Source organism: Macadamia integrifolia, chromosome 11 (assembly GCF_013358625.1).
Source record: "Macadamia integrifolia cultivar HAES 741 chromosome 11, SCU_Mint_v3, whole genome shotgun sequence".
In the NCBI taxonomy this organism is placed as follows: domain Eukaryota; kingdom Viridiplantae; phylum Streptophyta; class Magnoliopsida; order Proteales; family Proteaceae; genus Macadamia; species Macadamia integrifolia.
In genome coordinates, this window is record NC_056567.1 from 1,825,917 (window position 1) to 1,852,804 (window position 26,888).

Consider the following 26,888-nt stretch of genomic DNA (forward strand, 5'->3'; position numbering starts at 1 on the left):
CCCCCCCCCCCCCCCCCCGGATCCCTCCTTTGTCTTATGGAAGTCTTATTCTGTTTCCCTGATTCCCTCCGTTCTTAGTTTGGTTTCTACTTTCTTTCCCTTTTTAGAAATTTTCCTTTTGTATTTTTCTGCTTCCTGACCTGTAGCTTTCAAGAAAAGTGAAAGTTTGACCCAATTAAAAAGAAAAAAAAAAAAAATTAAAATGTTCTCTTTTTCTTTTTTCTTATTCTTAAAGACAAATAATATGGTATTATTGATTGTTTTCCCCTCTTTTCTTCAATTTAAGGTAATGTTCACCTCGGTAAAATTACCAAATTACCCACTATTAAGATACTCTAAGCCTGTAACTATTCTGGGTATTAAGTTGAACTACAACATCTGTTTTCATTTCCTTAGTTAATTCAGTAAACCTTTGCTTAGTTGTGGTGATTTTATTAAACATCTGTGGCTATTTTCTATGACAATTCCAAGTATCAGATGGTGATAATTGAATCATCTTATGGTAGGTGAGACGATATGTCTACCACGATGTCGTCCGATTGGATGATCTTGAGAAGCTTATTGATTGCTCTTATATTCAGGTAATTTTTTGAAAATTTTTCCTTTATGTAAAATGCCTATTATTATTATTATTATTAGTAGTAGTAGTAGTAGTAGTTGTTTATAAAATGAGATAGAGAAAGCTGTGTTAGTTATCACTCATAGTTAATTTGATGCCTTTGTGTATTGTGACAGCCTTACACCATAAACAGTGCCAAAGTAATATTCTTGAATCAGAGGCCTCAGTCAAGGCCTTGTAAGGGCTCTGCCAACATCTGCCTCACTTGTGACAGAATACTCCAAGAGCCATTCCATTTCTGTTCTCTTTCATGCAAGGTCCACTTCAACTTACCACTCCTCATTCATTACTTCTTTAGGACACTGAAGACTGAGATGAGATGTGCTGAGTCTTTTTCACTTCACAATTCTCCCACACCCTATGAAGCATTACTTACTATCCATTTACTTCTTAAGGAATGATTTAATTAAATTGATAAAATACTAACAATGCATTGTCATATTACTAAGGTGTTTCTCTACCATACCCAATTGTGTATATGAGCAGTGCTTAGTTCATAGTTTACTTATCGATAGTCTTGAAAATGGAATCGATGATGCAGGTCGATCACATGGTGTTTCAGGGGGGAGATCTTTCGAGCATCCTATACCGATTCAATGAATCTGATTTCGCGGCATCACAATTCGAGGGACTACCAATGGATGGCTCTGATCTTCTTGATGATGGCCAAATCACCCCTAACTTCATTCTAGAGGACCCATTACAGTTGAAGGGCTCATCTTGCTCAAGTGACACTATAGGAAGCTCAGGCATCTCACAGAATTCTGAGGTGGTGAAGAAGAAGAAGAAAGGGAGTGGTTTCCTCCCTGGCATTGTTCTCTCATTGAGTAGGAGAAAGGGTGCTCCTCATAGATCTCCTCTTTCTTAATTGAACAATTTGGAAATTCAAAAATAAACTTGAGAAGCTCCTTAATTACTGATATTAAATATGCACTATATGTTGCTTACTATTAGGATTATCTTATGAAGATGATGAATATATATTTACTGTATTGAGGCATTTCGCCTTCTTCTCGGAGCGATTCTGTTACAGACACCCTCTGGTGGCCATCGGGAGCCATCAATTTTGTATGAATGTAGTGGAATTTGCAAGTAAATATATATGATATATAGCATAAAACCAGTTTAACTCTTTAATCTATGGTTTTGTGGTGGCCTTCATCTACTTCTCTTTTTATTCTTTTGTCGATTTGATATTCACTAGTAACATCTGTTTCAATCATTTGGGGTTGAATTGATTACCTGAATCCTCTTTGCTATGATCTGTTCCATCTAGGGCTAAGCACATTACACTTTGAGTATATATTCCCAGCCCGCTTGTGAGGCCACTGTGTCAGCACGTAAGCGAATGGGAGGCCACACATAGGCATTTTGGGTGGTGGGCAGTGTCATCTTTTCATGTCTGAGCGTAGACACACGCAAGCAGACAGGCTCTTTTCTTATTAAAAAAAAAAAAAAAAAAAAAAAAAACTGTGAGTCTGTGGACCTTGCATTTTATGGGCTTCTTTTGTACCATGTTGCCTTTTTCTTTCTTTTGGGTCACTGGTCAGTGGAATGGAATGGATTGGATGGTTTTTGGACACAAATGGGACCCATCTCCATGGTAGAGAGATGGGTTCAGAAACCCATTCTTCAAATTTTCAAATTCAGATTGGAATCAATGGTGGGACCTGAAAAAGTACAATGATCAACGATTGGTACAATCTGAATGAAATGAATGATTGATGATTTGACACTGGTCAACTGATCAATGGTTTCTAGTAATAATTCAAAGTTTTAATTAGGAATAATTATTTCAATTAATCCGCACATTTTTTTTGGGTAGAATTAATTCATCATTGACACTAAGTAAGGGTATGAATTGGTTCAATTCTGATTTTTTTAGTTTGATTCAGGACACAAAATGTAGAAATTGAAATTGAATCAGGGATTTAGTTCATATTATCGATCATTGTCATATTGGCATTGGCCATAGCTGATTTGATAATGATTCCTAAATCCATGAACTTAATTGAAACTGAATAATTTTCAAAAATTCTATCCATGTCGAATCAAATTGATTTTGATTTTATTAAGTTTTTTTATACTCGTATATGGGTCTTGATTTTGATTTCTATTTCTATTTTCAATTTCGATTCTAAATTGATACCCAAAATTAAAAGTTTGTAAGTTAATAAATTAAAGACAAGCATAAACTGATAATGTTTGAGGATTTGTTTGGGATGGGGGAAAGTGTTTTACTGTTTTACGGGAAGAAGAGCCCTATTCCATAGTTTTAAAATGGGGGTTATTATCTTATGAAATTGTTTGAAAACAACAAATATCAATTCCCAAAACTAAGTAATTGTCTGAGAGAGGCTTCTCGAGATACCCAAACATGACAACAGCAAAACACAAACTCTGCAATTGTAACGAGGTTTAATTTTATTTCTTTTTCTAAGAAAATTGTAATTTTCAGACATCCTGAATACCATGGCGCATATTAGATATAGCAGAATCTTAGAGGTGTACGTAGGGGGGAGATAAAGTGTAAGGTTGTATATGCAATGATGTTAGAGTAAACACCTAGAAATACGAAAATAAATAGACAATAGATCCACACAACATAGAAATTTAACGAAGTTCACACACCGGTGTGGTGTGCTACGTCCTCGGACAAAGAAGAAGATGTTTCACTATGTAGAAAAGAGATTACACCCAAACAGCGACGAAAAAACTCACCTTGAAACTGTAGCTCAAAAAACCTCCCAAAATACAAAACGACTTTCTCAACAAAACAACAATGCATTATATACTCCAAGTTGCGGGTCGACCCATCGGTTGCGGTCAATCCGGTTAAATCATACCGGATTCTAATCCCTCTGCTTCCATCACAGGTCTCAGAAAACTTTTCATTCAGGTCGCCACCAAAATATGTCGAAGCGGAAAGTAGGGATATAAATGTGTAGTCAATATTTTGAATTCGATTTCTAAGTTAAGAATGTAAATGGATAGTCGAAAATCTAGGTCGAGGAGAGTTGAATTTGTCACCTCTTTATTTGTAGTATTGATCCTTGCCAACTAAGCTAGTTCCTCGAGATGAGTTGGCTATTGGCACCACTTTGTCATTCTTATAGAAGCTTTGGTCTTGAGTTTCTAAGATTGCATGGTTTGGAGGATGATTCAGAACATAGGTTTGAAAACTCAGAATTGAGTAAGGGATCAATCTCCATGCACTCACCCTTACTTGGCCAGACTCACAATGTGTAGATCTAGGTTAGCTTGGGATTCTCAAAATATAGGATTATAAGGAGATTATAGAATTCATACTTAAGAATCCCCCAAATTTTTTTTATCCAAAGGCTTGGATAGTAGATCATCTCCAAGACCCCAAAAAAGTATCTTTGAGGCAATTTCTGAAAATATTCGTCTAACTCCTCCTTAGACTTGATAATCAAGCATCAAAATCAATATATCCTAAATTTTATTATGATCAAAATTTTAAAATCTCTTAAAAACACTTATTATTCATCTTTTAGACTAAGATTTTCTTTTTATTTTGAAATTATCTTCAATTTGAACTAGTGTGGAGCACCTACATATATATATATATATATATAATTGTCAATCCATTACCACACATGCTTACTTACATGGATTAACAATTTTTTTTTTTCCGGATGAATTACATGATCATCTTTAGTTACTTTGTTTCATCAAAATGGAGGGAAATCTTCACTAGTTTGATGATTTTTCAAACATAGATTGGCTCTTTTTCAAACTATACAATTTTCCTTATTATTTTTTCAAGGATCATAAGAGGAAGATTTCTTATGTATATATAGGGTAAAGGTTTTCTGGACTGCTGGAGCACAGTATGCTAGCACCTTCTTTATCAATCTTTATTCTCACATGAAATGACTTCATTGCCAATGTATGATGTCATTTTATTGCACCTTATGGTGCACTCCCAATATGTCCCTTGCTTAGAAAATCATCTTCCATATTTATGTTTTAGTTTAGGAGTCAAGTTTGGACCACATTATTTCTTCTTTCCGCTAATACGATTATTTTTGCGGAAAAAAAAGAAAAAGTGCATTGAACAAAAAAATTTCTTTAATAATGATTATAGTTGATAATTTTCTTTTTCCATGGTTTGTACTCTAAATCAAACAAACAGTGTTAATAGAAAAATATTTCTCTATTATTAATAGGTTACCCAATTAATTGGTTGCCACATGTTGAAAGCAGAAAGCAGTAGCTACCAAGAACTATGAAAACTATTATCCTTCCTTGTTCCATATGCTTCCATTAGTTGTGCCATTGCTTTGTTCTAAGTTCTATAGCAGATAAAGCTACAATCAGAAGAAAAGAGAAACACTATTTATTACATAAACATAATTGCTTTTCTGGTCAGAACTAACCCTTTTTTTTTAATACAGGAAGAGACTATGTGTTATATATACAAATAAGATTCTTACACATGAAAGCTTATGTGTATCAATCCTTAGACCCTATTTTATTGGAGGCTTGACTACAGTTTCCACAAAAGGAAGAGAAGGGCAGCAAGGAGTCTTTCCAGTCTCTGCATCTGAAGAATTTTGGAAAAAAAAAAAACTTTTTTCACAGCTTTACATGAAGCACAACCATAGAAATGTAATTTTAAATTATATATTTTTTAATTAAATTTATGGAATGGAACCCAAGAGGTGAATCCTCTGTAAAGAATTGCAGGATAAAAGGGCCTTTGCCTTTCTTAGGTGCAATGTAAAGGACCTTTACTTAGATGCCATTTGGTGCATGGTATATATATTCATTTCATGTGATCAGGGCCCCAAAATAGACCAGGTGAGTCAGATCACTTCACATGGGATGTCACATACATTAATATATATACCCTACCAACCCCACTTCACCTCTTCAACTGAGATTTTGAGACAAAAATATAGTCAAACCTGGCATGATTGGAGAATAGCTGTGTTGTCATGCACTATACTTTGTCAACAAGTGGCAGAACATCAATATATATATATATATATAGCTCAAATTTAGAGAGATATACATATAGAGAGAGAAAGAGAAAGATTATTGGCATGGTTTCCATCATGGGCTCCATAGAAAGCCCCATGCAGGAGTTGCAGTGGCATATTATGGGGTTGAATGAGTCTTCCAATGTTTAGCAAAAAAGAAAAATCTTCCATTGTAGCACAAGCACATATAGGGAGAGAGAAAGGGAGAGAAGGGTAAGCAATACTGCAATACTGCAATACTGCAATACTGCAATAGCATATTATGGGGTTGAATGAGTGTCTCAATGTAGAGAGAGAGAGAGAGAGAGATGACCTCGCCCTTCAAGGAGGAATAAGTTTGAGGAAGTCGAAAAAAGGAGGTGTCTCAGTGTCTCTACAATTTTTTTATGTGTTGGGTTAGTGATTAAGGTGGCTGTTTGTACTTCTCTGTTATATATAAGTTTCACTCATCTCTTGAAAAAGGTGTCGCCTACTTCTGTCAACAACTTTGTAACTTGTAAAAACTTTCCATTGTGTTTCCTTCTGATTGCTTTATTCATAACTCAACCTCGAAACTCTTAACTCATTTAGGATTTTAGTTCAGGCAAAGATTCTTTAAGATGGAAATGGATTGGTTGGCACTCCTTCCCAATTTTCTCTGTGGGATTATTGGTTCATCAACCATGTAGGCTTAGCTAAGCCTAAGATCCTCCTCCCCCACCCTATCTCCATCTGATGAAGAGAGGATATAAAACCAGCCAGAGTCTTTTAATGCCTTTGTTCCAGAATTTCTGCCTCAGCAGAAGTCACCAGCTCATCACTAATTCTAATCAGCTCAAAACTCAAGATGAGATGGAATTTTATTTGCAAGAGAATTGATTTTTATATGGAGTAAAAGGGAGGAAAAAACTATTGAATTTTATTTGCAAGAGAACTGATTTTTATATGGAGTAAGAGGGAGGAAAAAACTGAGAGTTTTCAGTTTTATATTCTAAAAATATCGAGGAGACATTATGAATGATTTCAAGGTGACATGCTTTGAAAATGGTATTTTATTGATACCTATGTCCATATCAAATAGTTTCTAATATATATATATTTTAATTTTTAATTTTATTATTATTATTATTATTATTATTATTTACCTTTATAGTATGATAGAGGTTAGGTATACCATCGGTTTTTTTTTTAGAGTCAGCAGTTCAACCAATGGGAGGATTAAGATGGAGAGTAAAGGGGACTTTTCAAGGGGAGGAGGAGAGAGAGATACAACTATGGGTATATCGGCGGCATATCTAGCCTATTTCTTATATATTTTTTTTTTAAGGAGGGAAACATCTTAATTACCATTTCGTATATATGTATTCAAAATCTGTCGTAATTTTTGAAAATGAAAAATCATTTTTAAATATTTTTTAATTTTTTTTTTATCTTGTACTTAATAATAGATTTAAAGAATAAGACAATGTGTAATCAAAAGAAAGTTACATCTATAGAAGTGCTATTCAAACAATCCCTTTAAAATTTTGATTAGAATTGATGGGATCAATAGAATAAATCAAAATTGTCTGACTCCAATTCATCAGCATTAATTCAAAGAAGGGGCATTTGGAATTGTCCATAAATGCAAACACAAATTTTACTTTTGAAATTTATAATCAGTTGAGGTTATTTTGATTTTTTTAATCATTTTTATAAAGTTTGATTCTTAGTATTAGAATATGATACATAGTTTAACTTTTAAATTTGTTATTTCAAATACGTTAGGTTTATACTTTTTTTTGTATATAATGGTATGTTAGGTAATTAAGAATATTTTTTCTATCAACTTGAAATATATTTATAAATACATATAATTTTCTTTAATTTGGTCCTAGTTTACTTTTAAGCCTTATTAGGTCATTCTTACTGGTATTTTTGCTATAATAATGTTTAGCATGTGTTTAGATTTAGTTTAGGATAATATTTTAGTTTCTTTTAACTTTCATTTAAGTATGTAATTCTTCATTAGCCAAATATACATTTTATAGTTTTGTCATTGAATTGTTTGCTAAATTATTTTAGTATTTAATTAATATATTTATTATTCAAATAAAGAAAATACTGGTTTAACCATGTGATTGGATGCCTAACTCCTTCCTAACTCCTTAACGTGATATGAATTGATTAATCTCTCATACCCTATAGGTTTAAGAATGGAGTCTCAACTATACTTTTTATGGATCATAAACCCTGAGTTAGGTGATGACTCTAAAATCAATTTTTTACTGATAAGAGTAGGGATTTTCGTCAAATTATCGAAAAATCATTATTATCTTACAATATCTACGCCTATTTGGTGCATAAAAATATAGAGGCATATCGATTTAATTAAACTACTCTTAGACATATCATATGCTAATTAAACTTGTAATGACAATGCCATTGCTAATAGAATCTATATGGGGAAAACATTATCAAAATCCATATGATGTGTCATCATAGTTGAGCATTATCCTTTGGTCCCCTTTTTTGAAATTTTTTTATTTTTTTTTAAATTAACTATGATCATCATCCACTCTAGCAATAATTCCAACATTTTTTATTTTAAGGGCCCCTATATATAACTTGGTCAAAGAATATTGTTTTCATCTTTGAATTGCTTCTGGTTTTATGCAATGTTGATGTCATGTTTCCCATCAATAGTCAGTCTTTAGGAACTCTTTTAATGACAACCACATAATGGTTCATGTCAAGACGATTACCATTGAATTATAGATATAGAAACGTCCAAATTAATCAGTCAAAAACAATTAAGTTACTGAAAGGTAAGTAGTACTAAAACTAGTACTACTGGCTTACACAACAACATATACGGTTATATGAAAACCTAGCCAGCTACCATTCTATTCTTCTTCAGATTTCTTATTGTACCAAAACGAAAGCCTGTCTTCATTGGTAGGAACTAGGAAGAGAAAGTATTCTTTTACCCAACATGCAATACCATAGATGCTCAAAAAGTCTCTTGAGATAGTACATTAGCTTGACCGTTTGAATTCTCTCTTTCCCTTTCTGTAATTTATAATGTAAAGTTTGAGATTCACATGATATAATAGTAGTTTTCAACAAACTGAATTGACTGAATCAAGCTTAATCTCCTGTTATTCTCTTTGAAGATGGGTTTCCCTTTATTGTATAAAAAATGCTTAACTAACGTAGCCTCTCTCTCTCTCTCTCTCTCTGGCTGTTCTTAGTCTTGAGTCGAGTCGTTGGATATGTATGTTCATTAGACCTGGTTCATAGGAGTTTAACCTGTTATCAACAATGATGTGAACCAAGAAATTGTAATCTTTTTTTAATTGTCTTTTATTTTATTTTCCCAAAATTTATTGAATATAGTATTTTATGTATGATATAAAAGGATTTTAAAAAATTTGAAAGTTATTTAATGCACTCGGAAATAAAGACATATATGTTATCTTAGTTGTTGAGAAAAAAAAAAAATAAAGTTACAATTTCCTAATTCACCATTTTGGTCGCAATGAAGTTTTTCTTAATTTAATTATTTCTTTGATAGGTTTTTTTTTGGGGGGATAATAACAGGATTATATTAACAATAACCTGGAAACAAGGTCCCACAAGCATCCAAATACAAAGGAAAAGAAATAAAACTTAGGAGGATCAAAATTCCAAAAGGAAGAGCGTTGAGTATGCACTCTAGCAGAAGCAAGAGAATCAGTCACAAATTTTCCTTCCCTATAGGTGTGGCTGAAAACAACTTGACCAATTTTGAGACAAAGGAACCTACGGTCTCCGATAATATGAGATATTCTCCAAAGAATAGAGAAAGATGATTGATTGAGCAAATTAAACACCATCAATTTGTCACTCACAGTCTAGATATTATCCCATTGCATAATCTTGCAATAGGTCTCATTGACCCATTCTTTGCCTACTTGGCAATATAGTAGATGCATGATCATGCTAGTTTTAGGGTACATACTAGCAGAAACTAGGCCTGTAAAATTTTAGAATTTAAGACACAGGAGAAATGATTATGTCCTATTCATTCTAATGAAAATAATATGAAACTTATATTTTTTTTCTCCAAAATAGTAGTGTTATATTACACCTATACATTATCATTTGTAGGAAAAAAAAAAATTCGGTAAAGAAAAGAATAAAAATAAATTTACGTAAAGAAATAATAAAGTTAGAAGCTAATTTTTTTTTTCTACTATGTTTATGACCATACGTCTTATAATTAATACCTAAGTTTTATTAAATAGCTTGCTAATTTTTTGACTCCATCTTAACATCAATGAATTCTCTAGTCTTAGATAAATGATAATATTTCCTTTTGATAATATCAAATAAATGGGTTTGATTGATGTTTTTGTACATATACATTTAGAGGAATTCTATCTGACCACCTAGTTGTGATCTTCACTGTTTTCAGTGAAAGCTGAATGGTTCTCATTCAACCTTAATATGATTCGATTCATGCGGTTATGGGGTTAGTATGGATCCGCGGAAATAATCAGGCTGAAGGCCTGGATACCCATCTTTAGCAGAAAAAAAAAAAAAAAAAAAAGGTAAAACATGAAGGTACTCAACTCACGTTTCAACTTTGGATGAAAATAGGGTGTAAAAGTGTAATTACACATCCCTCTTTCTCCTCATCTAAAGAATGTAGGCACCAATATGTATGTATACATGATCGTGCATAAAACCTTTTACTTTTTTTTTTTTTTTTCTATCTAAGCCATTGATTTCTTTTTTCCAATTACCATTAAAATTGAGAACCATTGAGCTCCAAGGAAAATTAATTCATGACCTTTCAATGTTGGTTTTGACTCTTTGGATTTCGTTATAATTCACATATGAAAATCAAATCTTTTCCAAGTTTGACACTTGACTTGACATAACATAAAGTTTTTTTTGATAAAACATAACATAAAGTTGGATGGCCCTTCCTTCTGCTACTTTTTTTTTTTGGCAACTTCCTTCTGCTACTTGTGCTTTAGTTCTTGGGTTTGGAAGGCCTGTCTAGAGAGGGGATCTTTCCAGATTTTCTTTTCAATTTCTTGAATATTTTCCTACCTTAATGCTATCTACAAACAAGTCATTTGTTTCCATTCCTAGTGAAGCATGACACTCTGTGCCTGACATCTGGTAACAAATTGTTAGTTTAGTGTGACAGATGATCCTGCAGTTATCTATTGAAATTTCAACTACAAAGTTGAAAAGAGTAATCAGAGTGGCTTAAAATGTTCAAAATTAAATAAATAAAAGAGGAAAAAAAAAAAAAAAGAGAGAGATCATTTAAACATCAGAGTGCAGTTTTCCATCAATGAGGGTGGAAAATCGGTCATCTAATAAAGAGTGGGTTATAATGAGGAGATAGATTGTAGAATCTATGTAGGAATTTGCATGTATGTTGTTGTAGTGAAAATCTTTTTTCTTACAAAAATGATCAATTGTACCAAACAAGAGGAAAAATATAAAAATTCAAAGAAAAAATTTCAATTGGATGGTCCTTCTTGATAAGCTTTTATATTAGTTTGAAAAATTTATTGGGTTAGTTACATTTTACGGATTATTCACGTGGAAGTTTAGTCTCTTATTTAATTCACCCATATATGTCCATATATTCTTATATATATATATATATATTTTTTTTTTTTTTTTTTTTAATTGTCCATAGTATTACATGTCCATGCAACTTTTCATAGTCGATCTCTAGATTTTCGAATCTTTATTTTTCTCATTTGATGAACTTCATTTGGATTGAAATTAGATATATAGAGGACCTTGGTCTATCTATCCACAAAATTTGAACATCATTCAATCTGGTAAGTGTTTTCAAGTATTTGAATCTCCTTGACAAGTTTTTCACTCAGACCATCTCGATAAATATGGCTAAAGTAAAAAGGGCATTTTTTAGCACTTTATTTACTAATTTTAGGCCAAAGGTTCTACTAATAAGAAAGATATAAATCATTTCTCACATGGATCCATCCATCCATGCTGTGGTAATAAAAATTTGATGGCTGATATATAGTATAATGTAGCCTTTTTGCTTCTTCTCATCTTTGTCTTCCTCTCGTATTAGTCCTTTGTCTTAATTCTACTCCCATATCTAACAATGATTTCCACCCAAGAGAAAATAATAACAAATCTAAACTCACAAAGTACACTAAAGATTGGGAGTAGGCTTTATCCACCTAATAGTACCATTCTATGGACATAGGTAGTCTTATTGAAACACGTAAATCCTTACGTTATGCATGCGATTATTTGCTTATGAACTCCAATCATTTTTTGTGTCATATTAATATCTATTTAACGACGATCAATATGGACATCAATAACGATAATGATACCTATAACCTTGATCAATACTCCAAACACTTCAATTATGGGTGGTGAAATTTTTTTTTGCTGCATTAGGCTAAAGGGGTCTTACAGTAAGGGACTAAGGGGAGTAAAGGTGAGATCCCAATCTCCAAAATAGAATGCCAGAATTCAAGTTGCCAATGATTGATTTGGTCTTTAAAGCTGGAAAGTAAGACTATGAGACCTGCAAAATCTGAGTAAATGGGGTCCTTAAGGAAGATAAGGGTTGGCAGGGTTTAGTCTCATCAACCCTTCTCAGTTCTCACAGCATCCATCCCTATCCTACCTCTTCCCATGTCAGGCTTTGCAAGTGGTGGCTTAAATGATAAGCAGAGAAAACCAACCCCTTCCCCAATCCCCATCCCCATCCCCATCCCCATCCCCCTCTTTCTATTTCTATTTAAAGGGTTGTTTCCAGTTTTCCAACCTCTTTTGACCATTGCTAGGGCCACTTGCTTTTTCCCCTCAGCTGTAAATAAGGTAAATGGTGTAAGCTTAGTGAGATGAAAAAGACAAGCAAGGAGTGTTTTAAATTGGAGAAGGAGAAGGAGAAGAAGGAGGAGGAGGAGGAAAAGGGTTAGAGATCTCTTGGCCCTACTATGGTTTCCTTTTGTATCAAAGTTAAATAGACAAGTTTGTCACTCTCTGTGTCCTCTTAACAATGCAGGAGAGAACGACCCAACAACATCAGGTATTTCAGTCCTGAATCATTGTCCGTTTCTTTGACCATTGGGACTTGTCTTTATCCATTCCTTAGACTCTTAGGCTTCATATGTCTACTGTTCCTATATAGTGTATAGGTGGCTTTGGGAACTTCAAAATTTCATCTTGTCAATTCCAATCTCAAATGAGCTAAGGTTTCAGATTCATGTCGGTTGCGGTTCAAGGTTCCAAAGAGTTGAATTTGGATTCGGGTCGGTCTTGGTGGATATTAATAGGATCAAAATTGAGTTGGGTTGGATTGATCAGGAATTGACACGTGGATCATGGTTCCAAATAAGCAGAAATCAGGATCAGACTTGACCAATTTTGGTTGAATCGAGTCTGATTCTTGAATCTCTATTGCGAGCTCCTGCATGACCCTTTCTTTTTTTCAATCGTACCAGAAAAAAAATGGGTTTTAATAATTTCGGGTCTAGCTGGTTTTATAAGTTAATTTTTCAATTAAAGAGTCTTTTAAACTGCCCATTTTGTTATTTTTAATATAATTTTATTTGTTATAATAAATAATTGTATATATAAATCTCAATCATCCGTTGTAGTCTAGTTGGTTAGGATACTCGGCTCTCACCCGAGAGACCCGGGTTCAAGTCCCGGCAACGGAATTTATTTTTGGGTTTTTTACTTTTTAAATTTTTTTGTAGGAAAAAGAAAATTCAAAAAATTAGAAGAGGCTTCGTACTGTATCCAACAAATTATTTTGGATTCCACACATGTTCCCAAGTTTCTCCAATTTTACGTCCACTGTAGCCTCAACTCTCCTTACCTTAGTTTTGGTTTGCACTGTGATCGCCCAATTATGATTGTAATATCGATGTATTGACAGTCGGTATGTATTTGAATTTTGTATTTTGTATTTTGTCAGTGGTAAGATAAAGAGTAGTGGCCTGTCATTATCTTATTTTCTTGTTCTTTGTGTAAGTTGTTTTTGTCGTGTCCATAGACACGTGTCAGGGTTTATATGTCTGTAATATCCTATAAATAGCCTAAGGATTGAATGAAAAAATCGGGTTTTAACCAAACTATCGAATCTTAAGTGGGTCATATTCATATATAGACTTATTTCAATTGATTTTCTAATCTTTTTTCGACTAACTTGGTTTCATGTTTTTCATTTGTGTTTGCTTGTTTTTTTAGTCAGTATAATAACATAAAATTAATGAAACTTAACGTGTCAAATATTTTTTAACTTTTTTTTCCCCCTTCTATTAAAGCACATTTTTTTCCCTTCAATGGTAAACAGTCGTCTTTTTTTTTCGTGTGTGTGTGTGTGTACTACCGAGGGTCTATTTCCCCCGGTCAACCCCACAATCATTAAACCGGATAATTAATAAAATTAACTATAAAGCCAAATTAATCCTGTTGTGAAGGGCCTCAAAAGTGCTGTCAAAGTGATTCAAACCTAGTTCAAATGCTTTTTGAGGTGTCGTGACCCAAATCAAATCACCATTGACTAACCCTATCATTTCTTATGTGTACTAAAAACAGTTATAACTTTTGATAATGACAAACTTATTAGTCACTTTCAAATTCTTCTGAAAATCCCTCTACCCTGATTTGAAGAATTATAGGAAATAATACTGAAGGCAATCAAAAGATGCTTATAAGTTCTATATACCTATCAGTGTGTCCATCCCACTACCTCTAGATTCCATTACGGTGAAATGACATTCTTATAACTTAGCAAGACTTTTTCACACTTTTTAATTTAACTTAGCAAGTCTTTGAAACACACTTTTTAATTTCCCTTATTTGTTGCAATTTGAAACTTGACCTATTAAATGGGTATAATATTATCTATCACATGGACCTAAGACCCATCTAAATCCATCCATGTATGCCAAGTGGCAACTGGTGACAAAATCTAAATCTCATCAACTGTGGTCATATGTAGATTTCCTTCCCTCCCTTGAATCCTTTGTAAATTGTTAGCCCAGAAGAGTTGGGCTTCATAGAAACTACTCATTAGAAAAGGTTTCTATGAATGAAGCCGACGACCTATAACAATAAGACTCTCTCTCTCTCTCATCTGCAACCAAATCCACCAATCAAAGGGCTCCTCTACTGCGCACAAGAGAGCAGCTCAGAGCCAATGTCCTAGAGCACCTTGAAGCGCATGCCTGTGTGTTGGGTTTCTTGACAAGGAACTCCATGGCATTGAATCTGGGATGCCGCCTCTTGTGCGTAGTAGAGCCGGATCCAGCTGCAAGCTAGAGAGAAAAGCTGTGTCATGCACTGGTGTTTTCCTGCATGACTCAACCCTCTACCAGGCTAAAATCGAACAGGCTGTGCAAGTTGTACTTGAAGATGCAGGCTACAACTTGCACCCTGATGCACAATAAAAGTGGATTTTCTTGAGCTAGGCTACATTGGGGGAGATGCATTGTGGTCCCCAGGGGCTGTACAACCTCAGCATAACTATATGTATCAAAAGATATATACCACAATTATTTTTCCCCTTCTCTCAGCTGACATTTAGAGACACATAGACTCCAGAATATTAGAACAAACAAAATTTTTTGAGGGTGAAAATAACCATATAAATGCTTGTGCATTCCAGAAAACAAGTACAGAAAACTTCATGTAAACCAACATTTTTGTATCTTTCTAATTATTTCTTTTTCCATTTTTTGTACCAGGTTGTCCTCACAACAACTCATCTTCCCTGGAAATGCATTCCTCCAACCAAAGTATGTGTGCCAATCTCCAACTTGGCCTACTCCTTCCTGCAAAACAGACAAGAAAACACTCAAAATTTGTGCATGTATGAGTGGAAGCATATTCCAAATTAAGCTGCAGGTATGTCTGAGTCAAGTTTATCCTTTATTTTTTTGGTCCCCCACCTCCCATCACATATGAAAACATATTAAGCATTAAATATATAAACAGTATTTCTTGTCTACGTTTACATTCTACTTGTCACGAAAAAAATATAATTCCCACGTATGAAAACTTTGGGATATTGGATGCCTTCATATACCAGTTGGGTCTCTCCATAGTAGCTTAAGCTTTTGGATTAGATACTTCAACATGGTATCAAAGTACCATCCTAATTAAATATCAATATATGATCACCCAAAAGAGGGGTTGCACATGCCACATGTACTGCCACCCAAAAGGGGTGCAACACAAGGAATAGTGTAGGGAACAGCCCCATATTGGAAAACTTTGGACCTTAGATGCCTTCATATACCAGTTGGGCCTCTCAACCTCATAGTTTAAGCTTTTGGATCGAGTATGAACACCATCCACCCTGCTCCAAAGCCCCTATTTTCACCAGTGCACGAGTCCTTAGTGACATAAGCACAACCAGTTCAGCATGAACCAGGCCGAAGAATACCAAAAGCCCAATACAATAAGCTAGAGCCACTCAACAGAATTTTTGGAAACCCAGACAGCAGGTCCAAGAGTGTCTTCTAAGATCTTGTAGCTGCCTTCCATGGTGATGCAAATAGTCAAGGAGTCTTCATGAAGAGTTAATGGTTAATTAGCATTAAATCGTACTTATTTCAGCTTTTAGTCTCTTATACAAGTAGTTAGAATTAAAACAGAGTTACATGTAATTAACTAGACAAACAGTGAGGGATAGGTCTCCTCAGGGGTGTTACTGATTTCTTCCAGTCCCCCCCCCCCCCCAATGCATCAATTCTTCAAAAACAGTCCATATGTATCTATTTAAAGGTTCACCCGGTTTCACCTCTCACTGTGTCGCTTAGCTATATACAGAACAGAGTAACTATAATTATTTCATACCATTGATGAAAGCCTACAAAATCAACGTGCACTACACATCCCAGGGTTTTGGAACACACGTCAATGATTCTGCCCAAAAAATATTCTGGTCAAATATATCTAATTGGAACAATGGCACCTACCCAATCAATTGTACTTCCGGATGAAGGTAGGATTCTATTTCAGGGGTTCGGAGTTGGAGTCAAATAGCTTTAAAGAGTGCCGGTGCAACAAAAAAAATCAGAACAGATCAATAGCCTATAATTGGCCATGGACCATTTCCTACAAATTTCATTCATTTAATTTTTTTTCTAGAAAGCCATTGAGTATCCTCCCCCACCCCCACGCCCACGCCCACCCCCAAATAAATAAATAAATAAATAAAAGAGAGTGTTTTCATGTCAGTGTATGCATTTCCACATTGTAAAATGCCAAATTCAAAAGAGAAAGCTTAATGATTACTTATAGAGATCTTCCATCGTAGCCTTCAAACTTGCAGTATCAGCACCAATTACTTCAGTAGCCTTTGTCCCATTCTGGAAGAAGTAGAATGTTGGCTGCAAAAATCCATGTTGAGGTATTGTAAGCAAACTATGAATATCCAAATGGTGAAAGCTTAGCCACTTCTGATCATAACCAGACTTCTTCTTTGGTTTACCTCCAGCTAGTTTAAAGGCATTAATAATCTGTATTCTCAAAATAACAACAAGAACCAAAATAAAAAGGTCTCCTATGCAGTAACCATGCGATAACCAGGCAGTTAAATAACTTTTTGTTCTTTCTTTGGTAAATGGCAGGCTGCATTACCTAGTTAAGTGACGGAAAACTAAAAATTACGGTACAGACCACAATCTAGAATAAGGGTACATTTGGATTGCATAATTTGATTTGGGACACATGATTTTAAATCACCATAACCTGAATCCATCATTTGCATACCAAATGGAAGGTGCGATTTGAAATCTGGAATTTCAGTGAACAAATTTGACCTCTTATTTAGGCAGATTCTAAATCATGTGTGAGCATTAGAATTTCAAATCTCATGTGGGGTGTGCCATGATTTCACCCGCACAACGATGAAAGGTCAACCAGACAAGAAGAATCGAGCATGGATGAGCACATCTCCCTCTGATCTATTACTGAATCAACGATAAATGATTACATCTTTCTCTGTAAGCCTTTTGATATCTACTCTGCCCTGACAGTCATAATGTGCAATGTTCTTAAAGGCTATCTTTGTTTCTATTGACTGGTTTCTTTCTGATATTTTGCACTTTATTTTTCAGGATAACTGTGAATGAAGATCTAAGTAATGCTATGGTGGAGCATTGATTTTAAAGACGGGGGAAAAATCTATGATGCTACTGCTGGACAAGAGATTGCTTTGGTTAGATTAAATTCGCCAAATTAGTATCAGAGCCATGGCTGAGTGTAACTCTAGTACCCTAAACCAGACCCTTGATTCTAATGCATAAGTTATTGAGATATTAAAGCAGTTGACCCTTGATCCTAATGCACATGTGATTGAGATGTTGAAACAGTTGACCTAAGGAATGACTAGGATAGTGCACCATATTGATTTTGCACCTATATATTATGCACCTCGTAGAACTGACATTACCACAAAGAAGGTGAATCCAGAAGTTCCTTACTTTGCTAAACAAAAGGAACCATTTGTATTCTTTGATTAATTAGATTCATATTTTTCAAGGCATCGCCTAGGCATCCATGTGGCTTTTTCTATATGGGTGCCTTGTTGATGTCACCTTAGTTTTTGACCCCCCTTGACCGTCTTGGTTCGCCTAGACATTGTGAAAACTATGCTTATCCTCTAGAGTAATTGGACTGGTACAACTTGATAGAGGAGCGGAAGCTTAGATTTGCTCACTTGTGATTGATTGGTTGAGCTAAAGAATGGTAGAGAATCCATGAAGAGAGGTTCAAAGTTAAAAGGCACAAGTGTACGCATGGTTTAAAGTATCTCCGATACCGATATGATACCCTCTGATACGTATCTTAAATTTAGCCGACCGATACGATACAAGGAATTTTTAATATCCTTTCGTATCGATATATATCCTACGATACATACCAATATGCACTGATACATCACCGATACACACCAATGCAATACAATAAGTACCGATACTCTATGAAAAATATAAAATCGAGATGAAATGTACGTTTCGGTATGTATTGATCGTATCGATGAGTATCGGTACATATTGGTGTGTACCGATACAGTGCGCTACGGTCATATAATGGCCAAGATATATAATTTTTCAGGAAAAAAACATAATTTTTTGAGGGGTGCATATTTCTCTCTAACTAAAGTGGAATCAAGGTTGGGAACAAGAATTTTACATTTATGGGACAACTACAAATCTTGAATTCTTAGTGCGATACCCTCAATTTCATGTTTATGCATAATACATGTTATCAATAGATTTTTTTAACAATTTTTTTTATGCAAAAGTGTTTAAAAAAGTGTTTCTTATACATTTATGTGTGTATCTTTAGCGTATCTCCGATATGATACGATACCCTCCAATACGTATCTTAATTTTGGCCGACCGATAAGGTGACCGATAACGATACTTTAATCCTTGAACCTAGGACTTGGGAAGAAATGAAGCACAAGTTGAAGAACAAATACCTACCAGAAAATATCCAAAAAAAGCTCTCCTGTCGACAACATTACCACCAAAAGACATTTAAAGCTGAAGAGAACTTGAAGCAGCTGTCTATAAATTTCAGTTTGCAAGTTGGAGATGGTCAGAAGTCTGACACTAACAATGTTAAACCAAAGGCTAGACTCAAACTTACATTACTAAAGGAAATTGAGAGAGCACCAAACAAAGAAAAAGAGCATGAAGTTGAAGACAGAGCTGAAGTGATCATAGTGAACTGTGATGTTAAAGAAGAGACAACACTTTAAGCTTAAAAAAAATGGAAGAACAAGTTGAAGATTCCACTGAAGAGGTCTACATTGAAGAGATCAAAGCAGACAAAACTGAAATAATGAAAGATGAGGTAGTGGTCAAGAAAACTCTAGAGGAAATTGTCAACATTCATGATTTTGTTATTGAAGACATGAAGTGCATGCCTCATTTCTTCAATCAGAAGGCTCCCAAAGTTGAGGACTCTATGAGTATGGATATGATATTCACAGTTGATATTGATTCAAAGGCTGCTAGAATCGTCATGCCACCAAAATTCTTTCAAAATAAGCTCAAGATCTCAAAAGACTACATTCCAAACATCCATGAGCTGTCAGAATACTGCTGGGTGCTGCAGATGGATATTCATCACACAAATGATCCACAGACTCTACAAAAATCAAGGTCGAGTTTTCTCAAGCCAAGGAGAGCTGATGCAAAAATCCCACCAATTAGAGATGATGGACCCGTTGTTTTGAGTTTGGAGAGTTAGTTTTTTTCACAGTTTGGTTTAAGTTAAGCTTCATTTGGCGCCCAATGGATTATATCAGGGTCATGAGCTTAATACTTTTGAGTTCACCATTATTGTAATGAGCCAAATCTAAGCCTACATATTAGGGGTTTTAAGTCCTATACAGGATAAAGATGAGTTTTATCTATCATGTTCCATATAATGAGCAGAGGATATGTTGTTAGTTTTGATGATGAGTTAAAATTTGAGGAGTTGAAGGGCCTAGGGAGACCTAGTATTTTTGGTAATATGAGGCTGATCAGAAATATGGTTTGAGAGATATCGTGGACTTTGTTCTGCTGGTTGTGCACTTCTACGATCCTGTTGTGGGTAGGATTCTGAAAACTACTATCGTCAGATCCTGTTATGGCTAGCAAGTAGTCGAGTGGCAATTGACTTTTGGTAGCTTAATAAAAGCTATTTCAAGTTTAAAGCTCCATATCTTTGTGTTTTTTTCTCTATATTGCTTCAATTTTCTTTTCATTACCGTAATTCCCCTCCCTTATCGGTAATCATAAGTGGATATGAGTTATCGAATGTTATCAATGCAGGTACATCATTGCATTTAAAGTATCCATGATGTGGACAAACATTCACTACAATTGATATGCTTGAATTTTTGTTTTTTGTTTTTTATTTGTCAGCTTAGATTTTTTCTGTGCTGAAACTTTAGACAGCTATAAACCTGGTTTTTAGCCTTCTTTGGTGTGGTTTCTGTTACAATTTCTAGGGGTCATTTATATTTCATGCTGTTTGGCATGATTTTTGCACCTAATTTCAGAGATGTTTGAAATCAATTTAAATAGAAATCTTGAAATAGTTGAAGAGCCAGATTTCAATTTCATAGTCTGAAATCACTTCAGCCTATTTCATGCTAAAATGTTAATGAGCACGCCTTCATAATGGCACAGATTGAGGTGAATGTGCCATTTGACATGCTTAAAAAGAAATGAAAGCAAAAAATCCCTCATCTCTCTTGACCCCCACTACTCCTCTTCCAACTATTTGTTTGCATTGACTAGGTGAACTGGTTTAGCTGACCGGAGGAAATTTACACAATTCTCGCAGTCACCAACCCAAATCTCGCCGCGATGGTAAGAAAACTAAGTTTTCTTGTAAGAAAAACCATTGCATGCCATCTTCTTCGACGCTCCAGCAACAAACGGGAGTCCCAGCCCGAGGCACCATCAATGCCACCACCACCATCTCACCCCTGCCTCCCCCTACTGTGAGCCACTCCCCTCCACAACTCCCACCCCCACCCCCACCCCCCCTCTGCAACCCCCACCCCTACCGTAAGTGGTGACTGGTGAGAGTCGGATATAAGCCTGGGTCGTCTTCCTCAATCTTTGGTTATGCTTCTGCTCCTGGAACTTCAACTTGTGGTTCTGGTTTGAATTTTGGTAACACCAAGTCAACCAAATTGTTCCATCCTACCACACCTTCACTTGGGCAAACAGGCCCTGCTTTTGGACAGACTGTTCCAGCTTTTCGGAAGAATACAGCCTCCTTTGATTAGTCAAGCATATTCAGCAAATCACTAAATGGATTTGGTGGAAACTTGTTCTCAACCACTCCATCACTTCTGAATTTGAGAAATCCAGTGAGTTATGGCCAGTCAATTGTCTAATTAATTGTAACTCCATCTTTTCGGTTCATTCTTGTGTAGAGAGTTGGATGGGATTGGGGCTGAGCAGTTTCAGTGGATTGGTGGCTTTGTTTGGAGCAATCACTGTCTACAACAGCTTCCTCTTGCTTTGAATCAGGGATAGAGTTAGGGTTAGGGTTAGGGTTAGGGTTAGGGTTAGGATTAGGATTAGGAATGGCCACATCAGATCAGGTAGTGGCATCGATGGTGACACCGGCAGCAGTAGTGATGGCATAGAGGCAAGAAAAGGCTTTTGTTCACTTGCAGATGAGAATCTGAAATCTTTGAGGGAAATGGGAGTTGGCATTAGCCATCAGCGGGGAACATTGAGGACCCTGTGCAAGTTCCCATGTAAAGCGAGATAACCATCATCTATGATCTCTCCTCAGTTCCAACCTCAAAGTGATATGCCTGAATGTGGTGAAGGAAGAAGAATACCATAAACAGAAAGAATCTATTTCAAAAGTGGATTACCAAATGGATTTCTTGTCCTTGAAATTATTTTCAATTAATACAACCAAAAAATTTCATTTTCTACCTATTTATTGACTTATTCAAGAAATAAATGAAATTTTGAAATAGAGATTATATCAAAGAGGGCCTTAAAACAAAGGAAAAAAGAAGACAAGAAAAAGAATGGAAAGCAATTCTCTACTAGTGACAGTGAATAGAAACTTGTTTGATAGACTAATCTAGTTGGCTGTACATCCTTGTACATACCAATCCTTAAACCCAACTCAACCAAAGCCAGATCCAACTACTTGGATTCAGCTACAAGAATCAAATTCTCCCTTTCCAGTCTTAACCTTTAAACTAAACACAGTTCAAGAAAGCAATATTTAAAGAATCAGAGCAGGACTATTTCATGGTACCTTTCAGTTATGGTAACCGAATGACTGTTAAATGAAGTCGTAATTCTAGCATATTGAATGGGTTAGGTTAGTTTATTCAAAACATTTTCTAGGCAACTTAAATCTTGCTGGAGCAGGGGTTCTACAGTGATTCATTTTGGTGACTGGTTTAGGCTTTAAAACATAGGTTATAAGGTTCATTAAGCATGTTGAATCAATTAACAGATATTAAAGGTTTAATGTGGTCCATCAAAAACCAATTGGACCCTAATTTGGTGAGATTCCAAAGCGTGTATACATACCATGGATGTGATGATATTAATCTCATATAGTGCACTGTAGCATAAATGTTAGTGTTCTTTCACTTCCATTGCAAGAACAGCACGGAAAATTTCTATGGCACTGCTTCGAGATTGTTAACTAGAGATTTATGGGACCCCCTGGGGGACCTTGTGTTCTCCAGAGAAGTTTGTGACTGTTTGTGTTGAATGGCTTATTGAGATTTGGTGGGATACAATCTATAATAATAGTTAGAATAGGTAGTTTTGGTTTTACAATTTACGTTGGTACCAATACTTAAAAGGTGGTTATTTGGCTGATGCCACACATCACCGCTGGATTCATTTAAAAGGTAGTCATATAGCCTTCCAATGCATTACTGTATGTGTTGTAATCTGCTCCAATATCCCATTTGTTGGACATCATATGTTTAGAAACTACAACCTGTCTTCATAGACATAGAATTTCACACACAAACCTCCACAGCAACTTTATGAGGTAAGCAGCATTCCAACACCTAAGATCCTTGACACAAAGCTCCTCTATCTTCAAGTCTCATAATTCCTCTGAGCCAACCAAACAGTACTCAAAAGCATCCTTTCCACTATTCCAGGTAAAATCTCTCCCTCAAATGATTTAATTTTCATACTATAAATACCATAGACGTCCAAGTCCCATGCCTTCCCTGATCCAATGAATTCCAACAGAACATCATATGCCAGCTCATCACTTGCACTACTGATGTTCTGGAAAAACAAAATCCAGAAGAAGATCATGGTCAAGGGGAAACTTCACCATGCTTCAGCAGAAATCTAGAATGAATGTGCACTGCAGTTCATTGAATTAGGTGTTTACAATAAATTAACTCTTCAGGTTCTTTTATAATTAAAGCAATTAAAATAAACCTCTTGGTAGCTTTGACACATCCACTTCAAACAAGCTTGGTAACAGAAAATGCTTGAACTTTTTGTTGTAACTTGTAGGTCATCCCACATATACCTTTAGGAATATGCGAAACTAAATCAAGTACAATAGGGGGAGTGCCTGCCCATCATTTGTATACCTACTTGTAAAACTTAATTTTGACTGTGGTAAGGGTATTTTTTTTTCCCCATTCCATGATAAACAAAGGCAGCCAATGGTGCAAGGTGATAGCTTCTGAACTCTAGGTTTCCATAAAAGTATATTACACAAAAAAAAAATTGACCAACTCAACTTCTAAGGCGAATGGAGGAGGTAAATAGATCATTTAACAACTAAAAGAATCTTCCAGATACAGAGAATAAATCTAACAAGTATCCATTACCCTAAAATGTATCCTACTAATTGCTAAAACTAAACCAACACCAAGACCCTGCCAAGACCTTGTTTTGTGCCTCTCGAACACAATATAATGTTCAAAGGAAAACAGGTAACTAGATTTGTAAGTAGAATCACATCAAGAATGAAAATTGCCACTAAGTACAGCCATCAACTAGAAAGTACAACTGCATCAATACTTGACGCGCTACTAGCACCCCTTTAACTTTTGGATAGCAGAGGAGCATCATATATTCGTATAATAACAAAAGCCAAATACAAGTCCTACATAGTTAGATTTTTATATCTTTAGCTTTGAGCTATTTCTAATACTTCATGAATAAGTATATAAGTATCTAGATTACTTCATATATGAATGTAAGAGAAGAACTAGATTCTTCACTCTGTTAGTTCATGTTGGGTCAAGTATTTGAATCTTGAAAGCATTAACTCCATCCAATGGAGAATTGGGAGCTAAATTGCTACAGAGGTGCAAAGACAAATATCTCTGTTTATAAATTTGCGTCCCTGAAAATGCCTATTATTTTGAAACATTGTAGATTTGCCCTACGAAGGTATGACAATAATAAATTAATAAATGATACAAATTCAAAAACTAACTTGAGCAATAGATATAAGACTTTATTTTAATGTTGATAAAAGAAAATAACGTGATTTTACACACAGTGAAAGTCAAGATCAAGTTGTTTACCACAGAGTAAATCTTTAATTTGCTTAATGCATCCCCAAGGCCCTCCTGCAAAAGACAAAATTTTAATATAAGACAACTTCTATCCTAAATAGTCAGAAAATATTGTTTTTTGGGGAGGGGAATGAAACAACCATTTACAACCTTGAAATAAACAAGCAACAGCAGGACACACAAACAATGATAAGTGAATAGCTTGAGATTCATATGGATAGTCATCTCCTCCACCAAATGATCAGCTAACGAACATTGACAAGCACTCGGTGTTAATTCAACGAGGAACACAATTTAATACAGTTTTATATTTTCTAGGTTCTCCATGATATCCCCCCCCACAAAAAAAAAAAAAAAACCCCTCTCTTTTCCCCTCCGTATCACTGTATGCATGTCTGGGGCTGCAACAATCTAATGGTAAGCAAGAGGTGCATGGGTGCATCTAACTTATGTGTTCAGTTCTAATGCATACAACTATACAAGTATATCTTTCACCAAGACGGTGTTCTTAAAACTGTCAGCTACCAATGCATGTGGCAAAAGCATCAGACTCCTAAATCCTAATACCTTCTTGGTTTTAACATCAAAGATATAAATCAGGTTTCCTGACTCAATCCTTCAATATTTCACCCATTTCAACAACTGTTCAAATGTTGGGCCAAATTCACATAGGATCTATTTCAAGAATAATTTGCTAAAATAAATACCAGTCTTTCTTACAATATCAATATCAATCTTATACGTCGTGACATGTGGGAATTTTTTGCTCAGCTCTTCAATGACAGGAGATATTAACTTGCCTACAAAAGAAAACCTTGCATCAAAAAACATGAAAAATCAAAATCAAAATCAAAATCAAAATTCTATAAAATAAGTTCAGGAATCTTACAAGGACCACACCAGGTTGCCGTGAAGTAGAGAATTGCAGGCAAGCGATCATCTATGACAAGAAAGACCATTAACAGATAGATGAGAAATGATAAAATACCTCATAAATCAAACTAAAAAACCATGAAGGGTGCGAGTGCGGGGGAGAGAATGCCATTACCTTGAACCTTCTGAAATGAATTGCTGAACTCTTCTGGGGATTTAACAACAACAATGTTCGAAGGACCTGAAATTACTTCATGGGCTTAGCAAAGAATAAAAGATTTGTACTCAACGAATTCATTTGAAAGGGAACCAAAATGTAATTTTTAAATACCGGTGGATGAAGAAAAGGATCGGCAAGGGCGATGGAAGTTTGAGAATTGGCGAGAGGTGTCAATGGAGGAGGAGGACTTGGAAGGCAACGGAGGGGAAACTGTGTCTGGGTTTGTTGGGAAGTAGTTAGGGAAGGAATGAAAGGAAGGGTTTGAAGAGAAGGCTTGTGTTGGCGATGGTCTTTGGTGGCATAGGAGAGAGCGAAAGACAGAAGGGCGGAGAAGCGAGTTTCTGGCCATACTTGTATTTCTGTTTGCTCTTACAATTTACAAAAGGTTTCAAAGCCCTACAATGATCTTCCAAAGCCCTTCTTATGGGGAGAAATGTCTATGGGTGTCAAACGGTCGGTTCGGTTCGATTTGATTTTGGTCTAAGAATGAGGGAGATCAAAATCAAACCATTAAGGAATTTCAATTTTGTTTTGATACCGATTTAGATCGGTTTGGTTTTTGGAGTGAAAATTTGATAAAAACACTTTAAATCATCTTCCCAAATTGAACAAATAAACAACTATCAATAATAAATAGGAAATTGATTATGTATTTGTGTTATAAATTGTAAGGGAAAGACAACTAATATTTGATGATTGATTAATTACTAAAAATATAACTAATAATGAAATAAAAAAATTAACTTTACTATCAAGTCATTCATTTATCTACCCAACTAATTTGTATATTGAACAAAGTGATCAATGGAAGCATTGTTATATTTACAAAGTAATTATCCTATTCATAACCTCATATTCATTGATTTGTAACAATACCCAATGCAATAAAAAATATTTTCACTAATAATGAAATTAATGGATAATCAGTTCATCTATCATTAACCTTTTGATCAATGATTTTTTCTATTGGTTTCATATGGTTCAATTTTGGTTTGGTTATTGATCGGTTCAATGCGATCCAATTTTCAATCGGTCTCATCATACTTCGCTCCAAAAACAATCTAATAATGATCTTTCCGATTTGATAAAGGGTTTTTTTTTTTATTGATTTTATCGATTCGGGCTAAG

At 35.1% G+C, this 26,888-nt stretch overlaps 2 protein-coding genes and 1 non-coding gene across 3 annotated transcripts; 2 read left to right on the forward strand and 1 right to left on the reverse strand.

Annotated features, from left to right (window-relative positions):
- Nucleotides 1-289: 289 nt before the first annotated feature.
- On the forward strand, nt 290-1,748 carry LOC122093889 (protein RGF1 INDUCIBLE TRANSCRIPTION FACTOR 1-like). The gene is made up of 4 exons (XM_042664434.1): nt 290-301; nt 507-581; nt 736-876; nt 1,161-1,748. Exons 1-4 carry the CDS (start codon nt 290-292, stop codon nt 1,485-1,487), a joined length of 555 nt encoding a protein of 184 aa, XP_042520368.1. The 3' UTR covers nt 1,488-1,748.
- An 11,489-nt stretch (nt 1,749-13,237) lies between these two features.
- On the forward strand, nt 13,238-13,310 carry TRNAE-CUC. The gene has a single exon. It is a non-coding gene; the product is annotated as a tRNA-Glu (tRNA).
- A 1,895-nt stretch (nt 13,311-15,205) lies between these two features.
- LOC122092826 (thioredoxin O2, mitochondrial-like) lies at nt 15,206-26,165 on the reverse strand. Its single transcript, XM_042663118.1, has 7 exons — nt 25,872-26,165; nt 25,716-25,781; nt 25,557-25,607; nt 25,388-25,467; nt 24,677-24,721; nt 16,900-16,994; nt 15,206-15,431 (listed from the first exon to the last, which is right to left on the reverse strand). Exons 1-7 carry the CDS (start codon nt 26,107-26,109, stop codon nt 15,422-15,424), a joined length of 585 nt encoding a protein of 194 aa, XP_042519052.1. The 5' UTR covers nt 26,110-26,165; the 3' UTR covers nt 15,206-15,421.
- Nucleotides 26,166-26,888: the final 723 nt, after the last annotated feature.

Excerpts from the sequence above, each read along its gene's own strand:
- LOC122092826 (XM_042663118.1), bottom strand. The coding sequence starts at position 26,109 with ATGGCCAGAAACTCGCTTCTCCGCCCTTCTGTCTTTCGCTCTCTCCTA. Across the intron at positions 25,782-25,871 it reads ATCCTTTTCTTCATCCACCG|GTCCTTCGAACATTGTTGTT; the intron begins GTATTTAAAAAT and ends AAGTAATTTCAG. Across the intron at positions 25,468-25,556 it reads GGCAACCTGGTGTGGTCCTT|GCAAGTTAATATCTCCTGTC; the intron begins GTAAGATTCCTG and ends TTTCTTTTGTAG.
- LOC122093889 (XM_042664434.1), top strand. Across the intron at positions 582-735 it reads TTGATTGCTCTTATATTCAG|CCTTACACCATAAACAGTGC; the intron begins GTAATTTTTTGA and ends GTATTGTGACAG. Across the intron at positions 877-1,160 it reads TCTGTTCTCTTTCATGCAAG|GTCGATCACATGGTGTTTCA; the intron begins GTCCACTTCAAC and ends TCGATGATGCAG.